The sequence below is a fragment of the Cotesia glomerata genome, linkage group LG9 (assembly GCF_020080835.1).
Source record: "Cotesia glomerata isolate CgM1 linkage group LG9, MPM_Cglom_v2.3, whole genome shotgun sequence".
NCBI lineage: Eukaryota > Metazoa > Arthropoda > Insecta > Hymenoptera > Braconidae > Cotesia > Cotesia glomerata.
The window spans coordinates 9774664-9798706 of record NC_058166.1 but is presented as its reverse complement, the minus strand read 5'-3'; the positions used below and the strand labels follow the sequence as shown (position 1 = coordinate 9798706).

The following is a 24043-nucleotide window of genomic DNA, read 5'->3' as shown; positions in this document are numbered from 1 at the left end:
TGATGACCTGTTTGCCCACATTTGATGCAAAGCCCAGATCGGTCGACTTCGCTTTTACATTGGGCAGTAGTGTGCCCAAATGTGTGTGTGTGTCTGTGTGTGTGTGTGTGTGTGTGTGTGTGTGTGTGTGTGTGTGTGTGAAAGTATGTGAACCGCTTATAACTTTTGAACGGCGTGACCGATTTCATCGCGGTTGGTGCCATTTGAAAGGGCTTGACCAAACTTAGATTTTAAAATCTATTTGGATCGATTCAGATCAATAGATTTTGAGAAATCTTCAAAAAACAAAAAAAAATTTTTTTCAAATCTGGTTTTTTTGGAATAACTTTTAAACGGCTTGATGGTTCAATTCCAAAAACTAATCAGCTCTTAACCCCAAAAAACCACGTCGATCGCCACCAGTCCGGTCAAAATCGGTTGATTCGTTCGAGAGATATCGTGAACGAAAGAAAACCGAAAAAACTGTTTTTTCGGAATAACTCCGAAATTCCTAGCGCGATCAATTCAAAATTTGAGTTTCTTTGTGAGGCTTGAAAAACTGCATCGAATGCTGCCAACCGTGTGAAAATCGGTTTATTCATTCAAAAGTTATTGCGGTTTAAAAATTCAAAAAATAGTGTCATCAAATCTCTATCAGACTTTTGAGCTCGAAGAGCTCAAAAGCATAGGAAAGCAATCTTTTTGAGCTCGGAGAGCTCAAAATAACCCATAAATTGTATTTTTAAGCTCGAAGAGCTCAAAAACGTCATTGGTGCAATTTTAAGCGCCTAAGTATGGAATTAGCGGGAAGTTGCAGGGATGGCCTTCAGGGTCAACCGTTTTTCTAATTTTTTTTAGTCTATTAAATAATTATTAAATGCGTAAATTTTTCGGAAATTTCCGCAAAAATGTTATTAATTAATTTAAAAATTAATTTTAAGATGCATAACAAAAGTATTTCTACGCATTATTTTTTTTTAGACATTCTTTACACTAGCAGGGTACTTGGATTTCCTTAATGATTATCGATGAATGTAAGTTTTAGAATTTCTTCTTTGAAAAAAATAATATTTTTTTTGTCAATTGTAATTTTAACTATAAATTTACAAGACTTTCATCAAAGGAAATAATCATTTTCATTATTATTAATAATTTATAAATAGTTTTATTGACAAAAATAAAAAAAAAATACACATCCCACACTGAAAAAATATATATACGCATATATGCTGACAAAAATACATATACGTCGCACATATAAAATATGTACGCCACATACTTTTTTTTTGCCCCCGGATATGCGGCATATATTTTTTTTCAGTACGGGATAAAAAAAGAAGATATTATTAAAACTAATTGTTCCACAAATAAAAATAGTTTAAAATGTATATAATCATAAAATATGTTTATGCCAAAAATTAAAAATAGCTGAAGATTCATCAGATTGTTCATAAGGTACAAAAATATGAATTGACAAATAAGTCATATTTCGTTGACAATTTAAAGTATTTGATACATATGGGGCATTCCACGCCAAATCGGATAGCATTCTGCCTTTGCATCTGCGATTTTTTTGAAAATTTTTTATGTTATAGTACCCATTGAAAAAGACCTCCATGATTTTTTTCAATTTTTTTTGCCCAGCCGTTTTCGAGATATCAATTTTTGAAAAAAATCGCTTTTCTTTTTTTCAAATGTCTGTAACTTTGCGAAAAATGGGCCAATCGGGACGTTTTTTTTTTTTTTGAAAATTTTCGTTTTTAAACACACTTTTAGGATATAAAATCAAAAAAAATTTTTAACTGTATTTCTATAAGATTTTCAAATTTTGACTTTAAAATGTTGATTTCCAAAAAACACGTACTGATCGATTTTCTTGAAAATTTTTTCTAAAAAACTGTCAATTATCCCCCAACTTTTAAGCCTAGTCCCTTAATGGGCAATCGATGGGATCCATTTTTTTCCGATTTTTCAAAATTTCAAATTCCAACTTTTTGTAATAAAAAATTTCTAAAAAAATTCTATGCTCAGGATTTACCATAAATAACTTACTGACACAGTTTTCATCATAATGATTAAATTTTATTTACACTAAACGATTATTATTATTTCACATTTATTTCCTTACACGTTTAAATATTTTATAAATACGAGATTCACTGGATGATGAAAATTCTTTAAATCGCAAAGTATCTTTTCCGTCTGGAATGAAACAATGATATTTCTGCGTCCCTGTGATTGTTTTTGCTCGTGAATATCGTTGATCTAATAAAAGTTTAGCCTGATCATACTTTTCATTTGAAAAAAATTCAATATTTATATTTGGTAAAGAATTTGGTTTTTCCGCCCATTCAAATAGTTCGACAGGAGTTGAAATTTGTGGGTCATACGGAAGTTGAAGACTTGATCGTCCATCCTTTTGAAAGTCCCTCCAGCTCCATCACAAGGTCCTTTCCCATGTGCGGTTGCAAAGTAATGCCATTCAGCTTTAATTCCAAAGTCTTCTTCATGATAATGAAGATTTACAAAATTTTTGAAATTTTTAAATTGTTGGGGTGCTCCGTGAGAAAAGTAAATAATTTTTGAGATATTATTGGAAAGACCTTTGATCAAATTAGTGGTGATTCTTGTAAACTCATGAACAGCAACTGCATCGTAAGATAAGCAATCTGATACAATTACTAGACACTTATGAACCAGCTCATTATTGTTTTTATAATAAATTACAATTGGATAAACAGTTGCCTGGCTGTTATTCTAGTGGAATCCAGATGCAGCATTCTGGATAACAAAAGCATAATTTTCCGCAAAATCACAGATAACAATAAATTCATTCTCCTTCAATGATTCTTTCAACGACCTCAAATAACTTGCTTGCTCTTTAGCAATATAATTATGAGGAAGAAGACTTGTGATATTCTCACAAAAACTGTCTACAAAATCTGATGAAGTTTTCACAAATGTCTCTAAGCTCGTACGGGGATTTAAAATCGAATACTTATAAGTAATTTCATCAATTCCATTTTCTTCTAGTACATTTAATAGTAAGTCTTTCAAAATTTGTATTCCTGGACACTTATCACAGTTGTAAAAGAAACAATCAGAGGTAGGGTTTTGACATATGATTATCTTCAGGTAGTCACTATACGTTAGTAATGGTGTTGCTAATTGTTCAGTAAGTGCTGCCAAGTTACACCCTGTAATAAACGAGACCATGAATGATTTTGAAAAAGACTTTCCTAGTGTATCACTTACCTAACATCATAATCTTGACATTTTGGTGTATAGAACACACACAAATAGTGTGAGTTCCACTCGAACCAGCAAGCACGCAATGTTGAGGACGCAATGATGCAAATTTTGAAAAACCAACCCGGTAATCTGGATGACGTTTCTTGAAAAGTTCATAAAACTCTTTTAAGTTTGAGAGAATGAGACGTTTCTGGACATGTTCACGTTTTCCGTCATCATTTCTAATAGAAAGATAATCTTTCATCCCTGGCATATTTACAGTAATTTCATCACTAACATAAAATTTTAAAATCTTAGATTTAATGTCATTCGATAGATGTCGACCTAAAATGTAAATAAATTGAATTTATTATCACTAAAAATATTAATAGGCATTATTGATTTGAATATGATTTTGAAAAGATTCTAACCTAATTTGGCATTTGGAGTTGAAAGAATTCCTTTTTTATCTCGAAGAGATTTTGCAATTGACGCCATGTATATTGTACAACCCATTACTTCACATACTCGAGATAATCTCCATGATTCAGGTAAAAGAGTAAGAATTTGAATTTTTTTACATCGTTGCGTATTACTATCGTTGAATTTATTTTTTAATTTATCGAGCAATTCTAAGAAATTTTGAGAGTTGATTTCATCATCAGAAAGTTTTGTTACTCCTAAAGAGTTATTCAATTTTTCATATACTTTTTTGACTTTGTTTTCTAAATACGTTTGATTATCGACATGTTTTTTTATAATAGGTGATTGATTTAGTAAAGCAAATGCATCATTGACCATTGGCAATACTGTTCCTAAACTTAATCCAGATAAACTACTGGTTTGTGCTGTCAGTTCTTCACTAAAATCTTCTAACCCTAAAAAGTGAAAAGATTGAATTATTATTTTGCAATGATAAACTTTTTGTACCACAAAAATAACATCAGGCCATAAAATTTGGCTAAACTTACCTGATGAAATGTTTGAAATTGATGAAAGAGTACTTCCAGTACGATTATCTTCCAATTGCTCTTCAACATGAGTGTTAATCTCAGCAACAGGACTAGATGCAGTACTTTGTAAACTTAATGCTTTTCTGCACGATGTACAGAGATAGTTATTAGTACTTAAATTATATGCAGTTTGTTAAATCACAGAAGCTCGTCGAAGACCATTTTTCACTCTATGATCTTCCAATTGTAGAGGATTACAGCACAAATTATATTTTCCAAAATTTTCCATAGCGTAAATATTCACAACATTGTTTGCTTATTTACTATAAACTTTATACACTTATATTTCTTTGCAAAAAATTAGTACAGATTGTGGAGAAAATACACTAAGAAAATGTGATTAACAACAATACCCTTACTCTTGTTTTGAAATCAAAATGTAAACAAGAGAAATACTTAACCAAAAAATAACCTACTACAGTCTTCCTTACCGACTGTAGTGAACAGTTGGAATCAGTTTCAAGTAACAGAGGCTTTACAATCACAAAAATAAACAAATTTACTATGTAAGATGTGAAGAATTTTCATCATCCAGTGAATCTCGTATTTATGAAATATTTAAACGTGTAAGGAAATAAATGTGAAATAATAATAATCGTTTAGTGTAAATAAAATTTAATCATTATGATGAAAACTGTGTCAGTAAGTTATTTATGGTAAATCCTGAGCATAGAATTTTTTTAGAAATTTTTTATTACAAAAAGTTGGAATTTGAAATTTTGAAAAATCGGAAAAAAATGGATCCCATCGATTGCCCATTAAGGGACTAGGCTTAAAAGTTGGGGATAATTGACAGTTTTTAGAAAAATTTTCAAGAAAATCGATCAGTACGTGTTTTTTGGAAATCAACATTTTAAAGTCAAAATTTGAAAATCTTATAGAAATACAATTTAAAAATTTTTTTTGATTTTATATCCTAAAAGTGTGTTTAAAAACGAAAATTTTCAAAAAAAAAAAACGTCCCGATTGGCCCATTTTTCGCAAAGTTACAGACATTTGAAAAAAAGAAAAGCCATTTTTTTCAAAAATTGATATCTCGAAAACGGCTGGGCAAAAAAAATTGAAAAAAATCATGGAGATCTTTTTCAATGGGTACTATAACATAAAAAATTTTCAAAAAAATCGCAGATGCAAACCCAGTAAACACGTTTACGTCAATGTGACGTCAAAATGACATTGGGCTATATCAGGATTTACGTAAGATACAAGTCACGAATGAGTCATATATGACTCATTATTTCACACTTCTTGACGTAAGATTCTGACGTAAAAATATGACGTAGTCATGACGTCAGTATTATGTCTCAATGACATTTATGACGTCAATATGACATACCTGTGATGTCTATATCATGATAATGATGTCATTATGACGTAAAAGTGATGTAAGTGATGTAAGAATTGTACCTCAGAAAAAATATTAAAAAAAAAATTTCTCAAAAATAAAAAGATGGCAATTTTGAAATTAATTATAGTGTTGTGGACTTATTACAAAGTTTGAAACACTAGTTATATGTTGATACTTGATGAAAAAATCCTGAAATATGCTGGGCTCGAACTTGGGTCCTCACGTATCGAAGTCTGGAACGCTGCTCACTTGTCCAAGTACCGGTTCATGTTACGAAGTAAATAACTTATGTGATAAGCCTTACATGACGAAAAATGCTTATTTCATAATTTTTTCTGAGATTAAATGGATTTTAAGAGCTGGAATTGTATAAAATTCAAGTCTAATAATTTATACAATTTTATAAAATTTCATTAAACTCATGAAATTTTATAAAGTTCTATAAAATTTGTAAAAACTTTTATAAAAGGCTCTCTAGTGAAACTTGTGGTAATGAATAGGCAATTTATAAATTTTTTCATAAGAATTGATTGAATCTTACACTTTCAAAAATTTTCGTCTAAAAAGCGGACACAGAGAACTTTAGACTCTCTGCGGACACAGAGAACTTTCACAGAGTGAAATTTTTCAGAGTAAACGATGTATCCGTGTCATTTGAATATTTTTTAATACTTATTGATTTCTCAAGACTCGAATTTTTTTTTATTTAATTTTTTCGAAAATTTAGTATTTTTCATTGGATTTTCTTCTTCAAAATTTCAATTTACAAAAATTTAGATTTTTTTTTAATTTCAACTCTTTTAAGTATACCATTTTTATCTATATTTCTTTTAATTTCAATTTTTTTTCGAAATTTGAATTTCTTTAATTTAACATACTAACAACATTATGAAGCTTGATGTACACAGTAAAATTTTGCGTCATTGTGTCATTTTTTTTGTGAACACATGTTAAATATTTAACATTTTTATGTTGATTTAACACAATAAATGTTAAATTTACACTTAAACAAGCTAAATATGTAACACAAAAATTTTTAACACTAAAGTTTTTGACGCAATGACGCAAAATTTTTTACTGTGTAAAATACTATTAGTCTCGTCAATAATCATGGAACTGTTTGAATTATTTCAAATACAATGTTTCATAAGTAGCAGCACTAATGTCAGAAAATTATTTTTTCAAGTAATAGTGCAATATTTAAATGATGGACATTTAATTTCTTGACGCGAAATCATAAGAAATTATATGTTTACTCGCTTGACGGTTTAAAAATTTAGAGTTCATGCCACATAAATTGAACTCAGTATTTTGTTATCAGTTTCACACCAAATCATTTATACTGAATGAAGTCGAAAATATTTTTACAAGGGATAAAAGTACCTAAATTCATGGAAAAAATATAAGTGAGAAACATATGCAACGAAAAAAAAGTATTTCTTGCACCAAGAAAATTTTGACGGAGGCCGAAGTTATATTGGAGCAAGAAGTGTTTTAGTGTCAAGAAATTTTGACTTCATTCACGAAATTTAAATGAAAAATATTTTGTATGTTATTTGCTAATATGTTAAATATATTCATTAATATTATAAATTATAAATTTTTGTTATTAAGAGCAGACTTAAATTTGCAAGGTACCAGCTTAAATCAGCTGTTTACCTCTTCCTGATTCTTACTAAATTTTAAACCAATTTTCACTAATATTTAGCGATTAATTGTAAATTAGACATCTTGTTGAAGAAGTTTTATATTTGATAAATTTTGATCAATCGATAATATTTAAAACATACATCCCCCAAATCTTATCAATATTATGGAAAATAATCGTTTGTCACTGATTTAGAAAATGACTTTTAAATTACGTCAGTATTATGTACAATTGTGACAAATTATTGATGTTAAATAATGACTCACAGATGGTATCGGTATTACGTAAGACCATGACTTGTCACTGATGTAAACACATGATATTATTCTTACGTCAAGATTACGTACAACCGTGACTTGTCACTGATGTAAACGCATGATGTTAAACTTACGTCAAGATTACGTACAGCCGTGACTTGTCACTGATGTAAACGCATGATGTTAAACTTACGTCGTTATGACATACAATGATGGCATTAATGTTACGTAATATTGTAGTTTATATATTATGTCAGTGGTACGTAATATCTAAGTCATTTCCGTTACATCATAGAGAAGTAATAAACTTACATCAGTATGATGTCAAAAATATATCATATATTTTTACATCATAATTGGATTACGACAGGTCAATTTTACGTCATATTTACGTAAAATATTGTGACATTCCTATGACTTATAAATGATGTCATATTGAAGTCATGTGTTCACTGGGAAGGTAGAATGCTATCCGATTTGGCGTGGAATGCCCCATATATAAATTGTAAAAATTTTTACAGTTAAAAAAAAATAAAATAAGAGAAATATAACCGATCTTTTACCGAAATATAATAATTAAATAATCTGATTATAATTATAATATTAAAAAAATATATATCCGGTGTTCGCGTGCCGCTTAACAATTATTCATTCTTATCTATTCTCCGAAGTTGAATTATTTAGAGAAATCGAATCTAAAGGAAATCACAAATTTAGCAACCGGGTAATGTAATCAATCAATTAACTGTCTGTTTAAGACTAATAAACTTATTATCCATCGGATATTGATTTAAATAATATTTTCTTAGGTTGTTATCCAAATCCCAAGTGCGGAAGTTGTCATTCATTATTAACTATTAACACAATTACCCTTTTTATTCCATTTTACCTATAATTACAATGATATAAATTATAAATTGTTAAATTCAAGATAAAGAAATTAAAAATAATTTTAAGTTGATGTAGAAATAGCAACTATGTTTAGTTGTCAGACAACGTTACGTATCATCTTCTTTATGTTACTGACAAATTACATTCATGCGACATATTTTTATTTTTAGATTTTATAGTGTCACTTAAAAATGTTACTTTGTTGCTTTAAAATAAATGTAAACAATAATTAATATTTTATTATTATTACTTAATAATTATTTAAAAAAAACCTTCAAGTTTACCAAAGTAATTGTCAATATTTAATTAAAAAAAAAAGAGGAAGGAAAATAAAAGTAATAACAGAATAAATGTATATTGATTTAATTATATAAAAATTTAAATAAATAAAACATTGATCATTTTAGAGACAAAAATGAAGGCATTACATACACAGTAAAAAATTTTTCGTCATTTTGTAGTGTTAAAATTTGTGTGTTGAATATTACACTCTAGTGTGAAGAATTAAACATTCTAGTGTGTTTATTAAATCAACACATGAGAATGTTAAATTCTACACACTAGAGTGTAATATTCAACACACAAATTTTAACACTCTACAAAATGACGAAAAATTTTTTACTGTGCATAAATACTATTGTCTTTACTTTCCGAGAATGATTTTACGTCCAGCACCGATGTTTTGTCCAGCTTGGCTAGCGCCTTTGTTTGATCCAGCTTGTAATCCAACGATTGTCTGTCCAGCGCGTAAAGTTTCTTCAGAAAAGTCGCGCTTGCATTCTTCAGAGGGTTTGGGTCCTAGGTAAGGTCCTTTCCATTCTGGGTGTAAGTAAGTCTGTAAAAATGTTACTTATTAATTGACACGTCAATTAGAAAAAAAAAAATTCAATTATTTTGTCGGTGGGCTATCCAGCTTTGGCGAAGAGCGCAAGTCGCTTTTTATAAGCTCAGAACGCTTTGATTCGAATCCTGGCTTGGTTCAATTTTGAAAACTTGTTTTTATGAAAACTTTTTTTTATGACTACCATTTATGTATTTAATGATTCGAATTATACTACGAATTATTTTATAATTATTAGAAAATTAAATACTCACAGTGCGACCAAGGGCGAAAAGTGAAGTTGTAACCTGGGCGATATCTTTCTTCTCAAACAAATCTGATGTTTGGAAAACATCAACATCATGGACACCGTATTCTTTCATAGCCTTTTGGAAGCTGTCAAATTATTAAACAATTAATAACTATCAATTAATATTTGATAAAAAATTTAATCAATAAATTAAAAACTTACTTGTTGATGTTTTCCATCAATTTGAATTGTCCACCAGAAGTATTTATTTTAGGAATAGCTCCAGGAACAAGTTTGTTCATAAGTTCACAAAGGACTTGTCCGTCACGAAGAACATCTTCGTAGGCTTCGCCAGGTGGGAATTTTTTGCCAAGAATTGCTTCAATCCACTCTTGAGCTTCTTTCTCTTGTTGCGGGTCACGTTTAGCCAAAACCTAACCAGAAAATATGTTTAAAATTTCGTGTCAAAAACAAGTTTTTTTATAATATAAAAAATTCAAAAAAAAATTGAAGAAATCAATCTAATAGAAATATTTTTAATGTAATTAATAAATTTTTTAATAAATAATAACACTGCACAAGTACCTTGGCGCGGACTTGACGTTCTAGAGCCATTTCAGACTAGTTTAATAAATAAAGTGTTTTGAGAAAGCAACTGGATCCACTATCAGGGGTTGACTGAAGTATTGAGATCACCAGCGAGTCACTTTTATACTCCTCAACATAAACGCACTTGGTTAATATTATTATAACACCGGATAAACGTCCATGTGAATTCTTATTCCGAGATGTTTAAGTCATCACATCTTCCCACTGTTTTCATGCATTTACAATTTTTCATTTCTAATTTTAGGAATAGATGCTTGTTTTTTTGTGTCTTTATTTCTTATAGTGTATATAATACACAATATACAACAGGGCATTCATAAATTATAATTATTTTTATTTTTAATCAAGCAGAGCGCCTAAAAAAATTGTTCATCAAATCAGGAAGTATGTTTTTAAATTTAATTAATATTTCTTTTTTGAATAATTAAATTTCTAGAATTAGTTAAATTAATATTATTTATTTATTTATTTAAAAAAAAATTATTTATAATTTCAGAAAAAAAAGTATTCTGCGGAAGTTTTACTTGAGTTACATTGAAGTTAAGTTAAAAATACCGTGGCGGAAAAATAAAAACATAAATATTTTTTTTGTAAAAGTATTACGCTGCGTAGTCAAGGTCAAATATCTTTCTAAATATCCGCAGCTATATGGGTCAAGTTATAAATGTGTGATCCAGTTGACTATAAAGAAGCTGATGGCAATGATGATGATGATGACAAAAACTGTACTGACGTCTGAAATATAGTTTAATTATTTAGCAAACAGCCAAGGGGTGGAAACCTGCTTTGTTGGTAGTTTGTTACTGAGAACTAAACTTTAAAATTGCGCAAACCCAGATTGTGTAATCGGACAGGTATTATTTAAAAATTTTAAGTGTTTGGAGAATTTTTCCACCGTTACGTTCAGTGGTGGGAATCATCGCTGAGTCAATTTTAAATATACCCCAACATCTGTGCGATTCAGAGGTTTTAAAAAACTATTTTATTGCTTCGCCGATATTTATGTGTGTATATATCTGGGTTTGTAAAATGCTTTTTTGGAACCCTATTTCATTTTTACTAAACTTTAAAAGAATAAAAATTGTGTCCAGACAAGGATTTCTTGACTTCAAAATTTTGTTAAAATTAACAATTGGATATATTAATTATTTGGTAAAAAAATGTCAATTTCTGTTTCCATTATTATATAACAAACAAACAAATATATTCGCAAAAAAAAAATTTGGTTCTTGATGAATTTTAGATTCTGAAACAAATATAAATTTCATCATGAATAACAGAATGAATTCCAGCTGAAATTAATGATGAACTTGAAACAAATTGTTCATGAAACTTGTTTTTTATAACCAGTAAAATACATCTATGGAGTCGATGGCGGTGAAGTTTCTGTTTTAATTCATGTTAACTGAACTGTCAAAATTTCATAACATTTATTTGAATAAATTAATTGAAGCAAGAATAGACAATAAGATTTTAATTATTATTTCTTTTTTATTACTGGTCATAAAAAATAAGTTTTATAAGCAATTTGTTTCAAGTTCATCATGAAATTCAGTTTAAATTCATCCTGTAATTAATTTCGTAATGCATTATGAATTCCGAAACAATAATTCGAATCGTGTATATATTTAATGCTTTATGAATTTATTCAAATAAGAGTTTTACTACCATCGACTCCAATGATATTTTTTACTGATTATTATAAATCAGTTTCATAAGCAATTTGTTTCTATTTCATCATGAAATCCAGCTGAAATCCACCCTGTAATTCATGATGAAATTTAGTGCAAATTCATATCGAATTTATATTTGTTTCAAAATCTAAAGTTTATCTATATGTATCACAGACTACATTTCTTTTGTACAAATAGCTTCACTTGAATTAAATAAAAATTATTTTCATCGATTCGACCAATTCTTCAGACAAGGAAAAATTCTTCAGACAAAAAAGTCAATTGTTGGAAATTTTTAAGAATATTCGTTTTTGTGTCAAGAACATAAATTTTTAAAAGAAGTTTTTTATTCTCATATTGTGTATTAGACATAAAATTTAGAAATTAAAATTCTGAAATAGTCTTAAGCTTCTTAATCCTCGCTTTATTTGAATTGATTTAAAAAATTTTATTTTTTCACTTTTTTAAAAATGTTGAAAATATTTTTTTGTATAACTCGTTATTCATTATTTATTATAATTAGGAGTAATTTTATGGACATGAAAAATATTCTAAATGGGTGAGTATTAAGCAATGATTGATTTTTAAGTATGTCAAAGATTTTCGATTTACAGACGTCTGCATTTATAATTAGTACTAATTATAAATGAGTCTCTGAAATTATTATCTGAGTAATTAGAATTAATGATCCTCATCAATATTATCCTAGACATGTTCATCGATAATTATTATTCAGAAAAACACATAGTTGAAAAATTTAGTGCACGTTGAGGGGGTAATTAGTATAATAAGCATAATATATTTTGGATATGTGATCAAATTTATGGTAAATTAACATGTCTCAATGATTATCAAGGTATAAAAAATAGCTATATTTTAACCGTCAAAAAAGAATAATTTTTATACAATTAAATTAAAAATATTCATTTTACGATACAACATATTTCATACTTTTATTACTTATTTAATTTTAATTTTAATATATCTATTGGTCAATTTATCTTTAATTTTTAACACTAAGTCTTATTGAATTAAAATGTCCAATTACCATAAATTATTTCTAGAAATTAATTAAAAAATATTGTCAATCAGCATTTTTACGAGCAATTATAAAGAAGGTGTTATTCTTCTTCTTAATTATTAAAGAAAAAAACTTTTAAAATGAGTAAACCTGAGTTTTTATAATTAATCAAACATAATTCTTTAAATAATTGGCCTGAGTATATCAATCACAATATCCATTGATTGATTATCAATAAGAACAATGTCAAAAGTATCCAAAAATGACGGAAGCGAACTTTCAACCTGTACAGATTAATTTAAATCGACAAAATAAATATTTATTAACACACTATTTATAAAAATAAAAACTTACTTGTTCATAAAGAAAACCAATTTTTAAAATAGTCTCAACACCTTCAGCTCCATTGGCCATTGTTGCATCTCCAGTCATATCTCCCATGAGCACAACATTCTTCCTCCCTTTAAGAGAATTGTAGTACTCCTTGTCAGTAATAACATTTTCATTTTTATTAAAAACATGAATCAGTTGATCGTTTTTGAATCCATTAATATTTCCGTCTTTGTAATTCAGAAAGTTGGACACCACTTTAACATTATTTAGAAAGACATCATGGAGCTTCAAAATGGCCTCAACGACATCACCAAGTCCAGCGCTAAAGACAAGTACCGGTACCTTAGCAGCGTTCAACCTGTCAATCAATTCTTTCGTTCTGTCACGAACATCAGTGCCATGAATCTTCACAACTTCTTCAATCTCACAAGGATCGTAATTAACTCCTCTCAAAAAATCATCCGTTTCAGTCATCCATGATTCCATCGCCTCGATTTTCTTTTCAAGCTCCAAGTCATGATCTAGTTCGATTGGTCGATATTTGTCAAATAATCGCTGCTTTTCTTCTTTCATCTTCTCGGAAATTTGAGAGCTTTCAAAGAAGATACCTAATAAAATATTTATATTTTTATAAAAGGTAAATTATGTGAAATATGTAAATAACTATGAAAATTTAGCAGACATCTGATAATTTTTAGAATTTTTCGTATTGAAAAATTTATTACAAAAAAACATTTTTTTTTTTAATTTCACATGTAAAAAATTTGAGAAATGCGTACAATTATTATTCAATATTTTTTTAGTTCTAATTTGATTAGTAAAAAAAAATTTTTTTAATTGTGTTAAACGTCTGCTAATTTCAGTATCATAAATAACTTACCGAAACTGCTAAGAATATGTTGTCCGTTGACATGTTGTTTGGTGATTGTTCGATCAAAATCTGTGACCATCTGAAATAAATATTATTATTATCGTTTATTACCACAAAATTTATTATAAAATAATAAACTAATTATAATTGTAAATAATTTATCAATATACATACTTGCAATTTCGTTGGACCATCATCGCGAATTGTTTTTATCTTATTAATTACACTTTCCAGGTCGCGAATCCTCACGTTGTCATTTTTCAAAATTGACATCTGAGATTAAAAATACAATTTTTAAAAATGTTAAACGCAGAAAAAAAAATGGTGAGCATGGTTTTCTACTTACGTCTTCAAATCTCAAATCGGCCGGCATGATTGAATAATTATTTTTAAGTAATTAAATATTATCCTGAAATGAAACTATTATTTTCTCATGTTATTATGATGTTTTCAGGAAAAATATTTAAGATTTGAAACAAATAAACGTCGTTGGTACGTTTCATTTTTGTCTCGTCATTTCATCATTATTCTGGATGTAAATAGTAGGGATTTATTTTACCGGAAGAGAAAACAAATGATCATAATATATGCATGATGATCCATACTGTGATTGATAATTATGTTTTTTGACATATATACAGACTTACCCCCTTTTCGTATAAACAAAACTTTCCGAATAATCACTTGACTGAAAAAAACAGAATCCACATCGCCATCTTTAGAAAATTTTTGTCTTCTCTTTATTGACATCCGATGAGACAACTTCCGATTGAACACTATAAAAGTGTGATAACCAGGGAAGGGCACGTAAAATACTTAACGTATTATACTTAGTTTTATACATGTATAATACACGTAAATTACCGGTTGGGTTTCTTACGTGACGTATTTTACGTTTGTAGAATGTTATTGAGGGAAGATTCTACTTATTATTATTAATGACGTGAAAACACAAATTAAACATTAATACGTAATATATTTTATTAAGCAAATTACACAGGTACTTGTATTAGCATTAGACTATCTTGTATATATCATATTATGATTATCATTATTAATGAACGCCATAGCTGTGGAGATGCAATTGGTGTGTTTTGTCCTCTCGCCGTTGGTGGGCGTTTCGAGCGCTTGGTTGAGATTTGCTGCCGGTAGAGGCGTGACCGAGGAACCAGTGCCGCCACAACCACTCCCCCCCAAGTGACTTTTGGCGGGTTGTTTAAAAGTCACGGTACGAGCGTAGGTGCGTTTGGGTGGATCCAGTGAGGCACCCCAGTGATGTGGCTGCATCTGTTGAGATGTTGATGGTGCGTCATCGTTGACGAGCTGGTCGTCAGACTTGCTGACGTAGCAGGGCTTGAGTCTTTCGACTGCAACGTTCTTTTCTTCGCCGTCGACGTTGATTTTGTACAGACGATCAGACAATCGATCTATGACTAGATAAGGCCCCTGGTATGGTGGTTCAAGCGGAGCTTTGACATGATCACAGCGTAACCAGACGTGTGAACATGTGCTCAAATCTTTTAGGATAAAGACTCTGGCCTTGGTGTGATGTGCCGTCTGTGTTGGGCGAATGCCGCGCATGTATTCGCAGTGTTTCTCAATAAAAATTTTGGGATCCGACGAGAGGTCTCCTGAGACGAAAAATTCTCCAGGAACTCGCAAGCACGTGCCGTAGAGCTTTGTAGGTGCTGTACCGTTGTTCTGTGGGGGTGAGTTTTCTTGAAAAAAATCCTAGCGGTTGCCAGACATTGTGAACGAGTTGTTGAAGTTGACCTCCAATTGCAGTGGAAGACGCATCCGTTGTGAGAGTTATTGGTGCATCTGGAGATGGATAGGCCAGAAGAGTGATTTTAGCCAATTTGCTCTTGCATTCTTCGAAACCTTTTTCAGCCTCAGCGGTCCAGCAGATTTTAGTTTTGTCTTTTTTGATGGAATGTTTGATGTATTGGTACAGTGGGAGTTGTGAATGTGCTGCATGCGGCACGCATGTTCTGTAATAGTTGATAACTCCAAGGAAACGTCTGAGCTCTTCGACTGTATTGGGCTTGGTATAGTTGAGGATAGCCTCAACCCGCTCGGTGATAGGTGAGTATCCTTCAGGTGTTATGTGGTAACCTAGAAAATCAACTTGCGACTGACCCAAGACACATTTGCTGATCTTGTTGCTGAGTGAATGTTGCTGAAGACGCTCGAAGACAATTTTGAGATGCTTTTTATGTTCTTCTTCATCTTGTGACATGATGAGAATGTCATCTATGTATACGAAGATGAAGTCAAGGTCTCGAAACACTGTGTCCATGAATCTTTGGAATCTTTGTGTTGCGTTTCTTAGTCCAAATGGCATGACTAGATATTCATAGAGACCCCAGGGTGTAATTATTGCCGTTTTGTGTATGTCGTCTTCATGCATTGGCACTTGGTGATAGGCTCTGTCAAAGTCGAGTTTTGTAAAGATGCGAGCACCATGTAGACGTGAGAAAAGGTCGTGTATCAGCGGCGGTGGATACATGTCGGGCTCGGTGTCTGAGTTGAGATGACGATAATCGCCGCAGAGTCTCCATTCATTGTTTTTCTTCCTGACCATGTGTATTGGACTGGCATAGGAGCTGCTGGAGGGTCTGATGATCCCGTGTTCGAGCATGTCGGAGATTTGATTTTTTGCGGACACAGCTTTTTCTCCCGCGAGTTTGCGAGCACGTGCTGAGACTGGAGGGCCTTTTGTGATTATGCGGTGAGCATGATTGATGTTGGTGTTCGTGATTGGCTTAGTTATTTCGATGAAACTGTTGAGCAACTCTGCATATTGTGATGGTAAAGTTGAATCTACAGTCGAAATGTTGTAAGTGCGAGTATGTATTGTTTCTCTTTTAGTTGAAAAAGATGTGAGAGGATCAATGAGGCGTTGATTCCTGAGATCAATGAGAATATTGAAGTGAGTGAGAAAATCAGCTCCAATTATTGGAATTTGCACATCAGCAATAATGAACGGCCAGGTGAAATCTCTGCGTAGGTTCGTCCACATGAACAGTTTTGCTACCGTAGGTGCTAATAGCTGACGCATTGGCGGCGTACAGCTTGAGGGAGTCCTCTTCGAGTTTTTTGTTGAAGTAACGTGCAGGGATGATAGAAACAATTGATCCTGAGTCGATCAGAAAGTTCTGATGAGTTGAGAAGTCGTAGATGTGTAGGCGGAGTTCTTGAGTGGGAATTTTGTTGTTACTGTCATTGACTTCCCTAACCAATGACAGCGGGCTTAATTTCCCTGGTGATCTGTTGGAAGAGGAGAGAATTTGCACGGTTTGATGCACTGACGAGCATCATTGCCCCACTTGTGATGGTAGAAACAGTAACCGTTGCGATTAGGAGTCGTAGATCTGTTCCTGGGGCGATGACCTTGTGAGTTTTGGTCATACCGCGGTTTATGCTGGACATACTGTTGCTGCTGAGACATTTGTAAAGCCTGCTGGTTAGATGTCTGCAAAGCCAGCTGTTGTTGTTGCAGTTGCTGTAGCTGGACGTGAATATTGCTGACCTCCTGCTGTAGTGATTTGAGGGTGAGTTGTACCTCTAATAATAATCGGTCAGATTTAGCACTGGTGATCGCTTGAGGCATATTGCAGTTGTTGACAGCGAAAATTGAATTATTGTTAGAGGCATTCATGACGAATCGATCGGCAAGGTCGGCCAAAGCGGTTAGATTGTTCATATCAGGTGACATGAGCAAGTAGGAACGTACCTGAGTTGGAAGTTGAGCTATCCAGAGCTCATGTAGTACTTCATCGCCGATTGATTCTTGAGCCAGCTCGCGCATTTCCCGTAGAAGTTGTGAAGGTCTTTTGTCATCGAGTCTCATTTCTTTGAGAAGCTTGCGGAGTTTCACTTGACGAGTTTCTGAGAAACGATTTAGCATTGCCGCTTTTAAGGTACCATACTTGTTTTGAAGCGGCGGTTTGCTGATGATGTCCCACACTTGTTTGCTGGCCTTGATGGGCAGTGATTTCAGAATTTGGCTGTATTTTTGGCTGTCATTGATGATGCGATTTGCCGATAAATCTGCTTCAGCTATTGCGAACCACATTTCGGGCTCATCTGTTGTGAATTGAGGCAGATGGAGATTAACAGCATATAAATGTCCATGAGGTAAATTAAAATTATTTTGGTTTGAGTCACCTGTGTTATCCGAAAGTGTTGGTGGGTTGTTTGGAGGTCTCGAATTGGCATCAGACTGTCCGGCTCCAGAAGTACCATCAAGTGGAGGATCTTGTATGTCAATGAGTTTGTTGACTCGGGGAAGACCCGTTTGAGGATCTATGTTGACCATGTTTTGCCTTGAATTATCCTTCGAAGGAGATCTGAAGACCATTGAGAGACGCTAACAGAAAGCGCACCAAAAATCTCTTGAGAGCGAGAGAGATGGCTGCCGGCGTGGCTTTGTAGTTTGAGGTTGGAAATGGAAAAAGTTTTTTGCGTAAAAATATTCACTGTAATATCACGTCGGGGTCACCAATTGTAGAATGTTATTGAGGGAAGATTCTACTTATTATTATTAATGACGTGAAAACACAAATTAAACATTAATACGTAATATATTTTATTAAGCAAATTACACAGGTACTTGTATTAGCATTAGACTATCTTGTATATATCATATTATGATTATTATTATTAATGAACGCCATAGCTGTGGATAGGGAAGAGAATTTACCGGTAAAATAAATATTTTACTTATTTTACCAATTTTCAGCAGGTTATTTACTGGATAAATAACCAAAGTAGTTAATTTTGTTTCGTGGGTGTGCGATTGAGGATGTGTACAATGTAGACTAAAATTACTAGCAATTATCTATTATCTTTCAATAATATTAAGTTAATAAATAGTTAAAAATGATAAATGATAAAAAGTTAGTTATTATGCCAATAAAAATTGATTAAGGTTATTCGCGGATCTCGTCAAGTGCAGCTTTAGTATTGAAATACGACCTTTTTTCTGAAGGTCTGTTATAGCAAAGTTGGTTGAACGTAAGAATTTGAAATTCTTTAACCCAGGTTCGAATCCGTGGCAGGCATTTTATTGTTTTTTTTTTTTTTTTATATTACTAATGTTAGCTGACGTTTTTAATTTTTTTATTTGTTTTCAATAATTAAATTAGAACAAAAAATATTTTTTTAAACACAGCTTTTCAAATTTTTTACGAATGAAATTTTTTTTATTTTTTTATAATAATTTTTTCAATAAAAAGAAATTCTAAAAATTTTTAGATGACGGCTAACTTAATTTTCATTTTTTTTCATACATAAGCGAAATTAATACAACTAAAAATCATTATAATTTTTTTATTTAATTTTACCAAGGAATGACGGTTGTAAAAGAACATAAAAATGCACATATGGAAAATTGTTTGGGAAATTAAATGTGTATTTAAAAATAGCCAAATATAATATATACTTTTATTACTTAAACCAAGTTTAAAAAACTTAGCAAATGCTATTCGTATCAAAATCAAATTTTTAATTCAGTGAAAACCGTATACACCATTGTAATCGCGCGGGAACAAAATTTTTTTTGTAATCAACTGTTAAGACTCATTGGACTTATATTAATTCAACATAATAGAAAGCCATTATATAAGACTATAATCATACAATTTTCAATGAGTATACTCTTTTGTCTTATTAACAAATATTATACTTTTTTATCTTATTAGTAATTTATATATGAATTCCCGAGTCAAAATTAAAAACATATTTTGAGCCTCCACAACCTACTGGAGGAGTTATAGGTTGAAATTATGGTTTTAGATTTTTTCGACTACGATGACGCGTATATCAGAACCATAATTTCAGTGTCATATTTTAATTTTATTTTTGATGAAGAGCTATCGCAAATTCTGACCGTTTAATTCTTAATTTAGACCTAACATTCGCTAATTATAGAAATAAAGTGAAAATCGTATCCGTTCTAACCGAGATTCGAACCCGAACCGCGCGCTTGACAGATGGGTAACTAACCCCTACACCATACGACCGATGAGTTGACTCACATCTCATCATTCTCATAAGCTAAATTTATATGATGACGATTTTTCTGAAATTTTCGTATCTTTCTCTACCCTATTGAAAATAATTTTCAAAATTTTTTCAAATTTTCTTACCCAACTAAAAAAAAAAATATGAGTTATTCAATAAAAATATCTTTTTTTTTTTTTGTTAAATAACCATAACTTTATTAAAAATTAACTTATTGGGATGTTTTTTATTTTTGAAAATTTTTGTTTTTAAATGTACTTTCAGAAAAAAAAGAAAATAATAATTTTGATTCATATTCAACGTTTTTTTTTTTTGAAACTTTCGAAAAATTTTGATGATTGCTATTTTTGATTTTCGATTTTTAACTTCCCGCTAAGAAAATTGAAAATTTTCAAAAATCGGGAAGTTATTGGTTTCAACCCGTTTTGTGAAAATCGAGTTTTCATCAAATCTCGACGTTTTAAGGTCACAGGAAGCTTCCCTGACTATTTCCGCGATGGTGTCCGTACTGCAGCTTTATGTATGTTTGGGGGTGTGTGTGTGTGTGTGGGTAAACCTCTTATAACTTTTGAACAGCTCAGCCGATCGGATCGAAATAGGTGGCGATCCAAAGAGTATCATTGCCATTAAATTTAGTGAAAATTTGAATCGATTCGGTTCACTAGATTTTGAGAAATCTCAAAATTAAAATAAAAAAAAAAATCGTTTTTTCGGAATAACTTCTAAACGGCTTCACTGATCAATTCCAAAAACTAATCTTCTCTTAAATTTAAAAAATCACGTCGATTGCCACCAGCCCCGTCAAAATTGGTTGATTCGTTCGAGAGTTATCGAAAACGAAAAATTTCGAAAAAAGTGTTTTTTTCACATAACTTCGGCATTTCATTTCGGATCGTATTTGATGAACTAAAATAATTATTACAGCCCAAAAAACCACGTCGATCGCCACCAAGAACGTGAAAATCGGTTGATTGGTTCGTGAGTTATCGTTGTTGAAAAAATTCGGAAAAAGTAAATTTTTCAAATTTCTCTAAGATTTTCAGTTCGATCAGTTTGTGTTCAAAAGTATATTATAGAATTTAAAAAACTGCGTGGAATTCTGCCAACCATGTAAAAATCGGTTTATTCATTCAAAAGTTATTGCAGTTTGAAAATTCTAAAAATACTGTTTTATTAAACTTCTATCAGACTTTTGAGCTCGAAAATCTCAAAAGCTTAGAACAGCTAGAACAGCTAACTCGTTGAGCTCGGAGAGCTCAAAATAACACATAAATTATATTTTTAAGGTCGAAGAGCTCAAAAACGTCATAAGTGCAATTTTAAGCGCTTCGATATAGAATTAGTGGGAAGTTGCAGGGATGGCCTTTAGGGTCAACCGTTATCCAGATTTTTTTTTCTCGGATTTTGAAGTTTTTCAAATCTGCTGAAAAATTTTAAGAGTGGTATAACGAAAAACAAACATTGAAAAAAAAATTTTTTTTTATTTTTAAAAAAGAATATAGAAAGAAAAAAAATGTCACTGAAAATACAGGTTTTTTATTAAAAACCAAAAAATCTAAAATAAAAAATGAGCATCATCCCCAAATTTTCGTTTTCTTCCAAAAGTTTAAAAAAAACCGTTGAATATGAATCCGAATTATTATTCTGACTTTTTTTTTTCTAAAAAGAACATTTTAAAACAATAATTAAAACAAAAAAACATCCCAATAAGTCAATTTTCAAAAAAGTTATGATTGTTTAACAAAAAAAAAGTTATTATACGTAGAGAACAGTACGCCATATTGCTTTAAAACTTAGTATACTAAACTATATATATACACATTCGACACAAGTAGATATTTATCATTTAAATTAATATTTTACCGGTTAAATAGCCAAATAACTTACCAGTTAGTAACCGGATATTTATCCACTCGAATCACTAGCTGTGGAGATGCAATTAGTGTGTTTTGTCCTCTCGCCGTTGGTGGGCGTTTCGAGCGCTTGGTTGAGATTTGCTGCCGGTAGAGGCGTGACCGAGGAACCAGTGTCGCCACACGTTAGGTATTTCAACACTATCTACCGAACTTTTGATGAACTTAAATTAGTAAATAAATAAATATAAACTAAAAATTTATCATTATTAACCTAATATTTAATTAAATTGAAGTTTTTACATTAATAATTCATAGAATTATAATATCATAAAGAAAAAAATATGCAAAGAGGAGGTCGACCGAAGCACAGTTTTTGGGAAGAAGGAGGATTTCAGCGTATTCGTGAAAACGGAAAACAAGTTGCATTATGTGTAAAGTGTAAAAAAATAATGAATAATACCACTGAACAACGATTGAAGAGTCACAGGTGAATTTAATCTTAGTCTCAATTTTTTTCTATTCTCTATAATTTAAAATTATTAAACTATAAATTTATTTTATAGGAAGTCGCGTATTTGGGAAAACTCTGATTCAATTTCTGAATCTGAAGATAACTGTAATATAACATTGTCTAAAAAACGAAGAAATCTTTAAGTAACTTTTTTTATAGTAATAATTTCATTTGATCTAATTCAAGATCTTTATTTTAAAAAATTTTGTAAAATATTACGGCCTGCATATGAAGTCCCTAGTGAAGTTAAGTTATCGACAACTTTACTTGAAAAAGCTCACGATAAATTTACTGATCGTAAACTAAACTTGAAGGAAAAAAAAGGAACATTATTATTTTGTAAAAATGTTGCTCAAACAAGTGGCTTAGAGATTATTGCTATAACAAGAACTAGAAATGATACATTATTTCTAAAGTCTTGGATCTTGGGAGAAGAACGTGATTATATAAGTAATTATTTGCAAATGATTAACGAGTCAAGCTCGATCGCACTTAAAAAGTATTATATATCAGTGTATGCTGTGATATCATTTATAAACATACCAAAAAATAATCGTATTCTTGATTCCACATCAGCATCGCAACTTCCATCGGAATCTATAATTATGTGGCACTTTGATTGTCATTTAGAAACTGTCGATACACTTATGCAGCAATTCACGATGATTCTTTAGAAATCAAAATTAATCGTCTGTTAAACGCTATAAAAAGTACTGATGTTGAAAAAGAATTAGTAAAACGAGGTGGAGATACTCTATCAGCTGTCAAACAAGATGCTCAGTTTTTATACTATTCCAAATTATCGGTATGTCTTAATAATTTACCTCTCCTACGTCAAATTTTTGGTGGATTGGGAAACTTTAACCGAGAAACGACATTGAACATATTCGATGATGTATTTGAGAATAATTTAAAAGAATCTGTATCAGTATTCGATTTTCTTTCAAAATTTATAACTAGAAATAGTGGAAATGATTTTAATATTGCTGACGCCATCGAGGATTGGTTTAAATTAAGATTACTGATAAAAAATGATTATTTTTTAGACATCATTGACAATGAATTAAAAAAAATCATTACTCCCCGGGCGTTGACGGCAAATTTTTTGTATCCATTATATAGAGGTAGTTATTTCATGAAAATTAGTAAATATAGTAATATAGTTTATGAATTTTTGATTGATGAACTAGATGATACAGGATTGCAGGAATTAGAGTGTTTTAAAAATTCTAAAGATTTATTTGCAAAGTTAATTACTAAAACTACCTGTTCAAAAACTTTTTGGAGTATATAGCTTCAGAACAAAATCCAAATCTTAGTATGTTGGCTCAATCATTATTAAAAATACTAGCATGTACGATAAAATTTAATCAGTATGACTTAGGTAAAAACTTACCAGAAAAATTAGTACCTAAGTTCACTGTTTTTTATAATCTTAAATTTATGAATGCTAATTAACAAAGAATATATTATATAAATTTTCAATCATTAAATATATTATACAGATATAGGAATTATTATTAAACAATTAGATTGTTATATTGAATGTTTGTTTCAACCTATGAAAGACCTGTAATTTTAAATCATAATTGGTATATTTACATCTTATAAACTTGTAAATAGCAATTTAATTATTTATATTTATCTGTGATCAATTAAAACAACTTATCTAAGGATTATATTATATACAAGATATCTTATAAGC

At 30.8% G+C, this 24043-nt stretch overlaps 3 protein-coding genes across 6 annotated transcripts; all 3 read right to left on the bottom strand.

Annotated features, from left to right (window-relative positions):
• Positions 1 to 2092: 2092 nt before the first annotated feature.
• LOC123271867 lies at positions 2093 to 4667 on the bottom strand. Its single transcript, XM_044738392.1, has 4 exons — positions 4182 to 4667; positions 3642 to 4088; positions 3235 to 3555; positions 2093 to 3176 (listed from the first exon to the last, which is right to left on the bottom strand). The coding sequence occupies exons 2-4, from the start codon at positions 4009 to 4011 to the stop codon at positions 2737 to 2739; spliced, it is 1131 nt and encodes a 376-aa protein (XP_044594327.1). The 5' UTR covers positions 4012 to 4088; positions 4182 to 4667; the 3' UTR covers positions 2093 to 2736.
• A 4050-nt stretch (positions 4668 to 8717) lies between these two features.
• Positions 8718 to 10180, bottom strand: LOC123271911 (muscle-specific protein 20). 2 transcript variants are annotated; one of them, XM_044738460.1, is made up of 5 exons: positions 10023 to 10180; positions 9660 to 9871; positions 9463 to 9583; positions 8994 to 9202; positions 8718 to 8796 (listed from the first exon to the last, which is right to left on the bottom strand). In XM_044738460.1, the coding sequence occupies exons 1-4, from the start codon at positions 10050 to 10052 to the stop codon at positions 9011 to 9013; spliced, it is 555 nt and encodes a 184-aa protein (XP_044594395.1). In that variant the 5' UTR covers positions 10053 to 10180; the 3' UTR covers positions 8718 to 8796; positions 8994 to 9010. The 2 variants fall into 2 exon arrangements, with proteins under 2 accessions (XP_044594395.1, XP_044594394.1); XM_044738459.1 differs by having other exon boundaries at positions 8718 to 9202.
• A 2589-nt stretch (positions 10181 to 12769) lies between these two features.
• LOC123271881 (7-methylguanosine phosphate-specific 5'-nucleotidase-like) lies at positions 12770 to 14933 on the bottom strand. 3 transcript variants are annotated; one of them, XM_044738413.1, is made up of 6 exons: positions 14592 to 14933; positions 14291 to 14364; positions 14119 to 14217; positions 13954 to 14023; positions 13095 to 13681; positions 12770 to 13024 (listed from the first exon to the last, which is right to left on the bottom strand). In XM_044738413.1, exons 2-6 carry the CDS (start codon positions 14315 to 14317, stop codon positions 12923 to 12925), a joined length of 885 nt encoding a protein of 294 aa, XP_044594348.1. In that variant the 5' UTR covers positions 14318 to 14364; positions 14592 to 14933; the 3' UTR covers positions 12770 to 12922. The 3 variants fall into 3 exon arrangements, with proteins under 3 accessions (XP_044594348.1, XP_044594349.1, XP_044594347.1); XM_044738414.1 differs by having other exon boundaries at positions 14291 to 14353; XM_044738412.1 differs by having other exon boundaries at positions 12771 to 13024; positions 14291 to 14473.
• Between the last annotated feature and the right edge of the window lie 9110 nt (positions 14934 to 24043).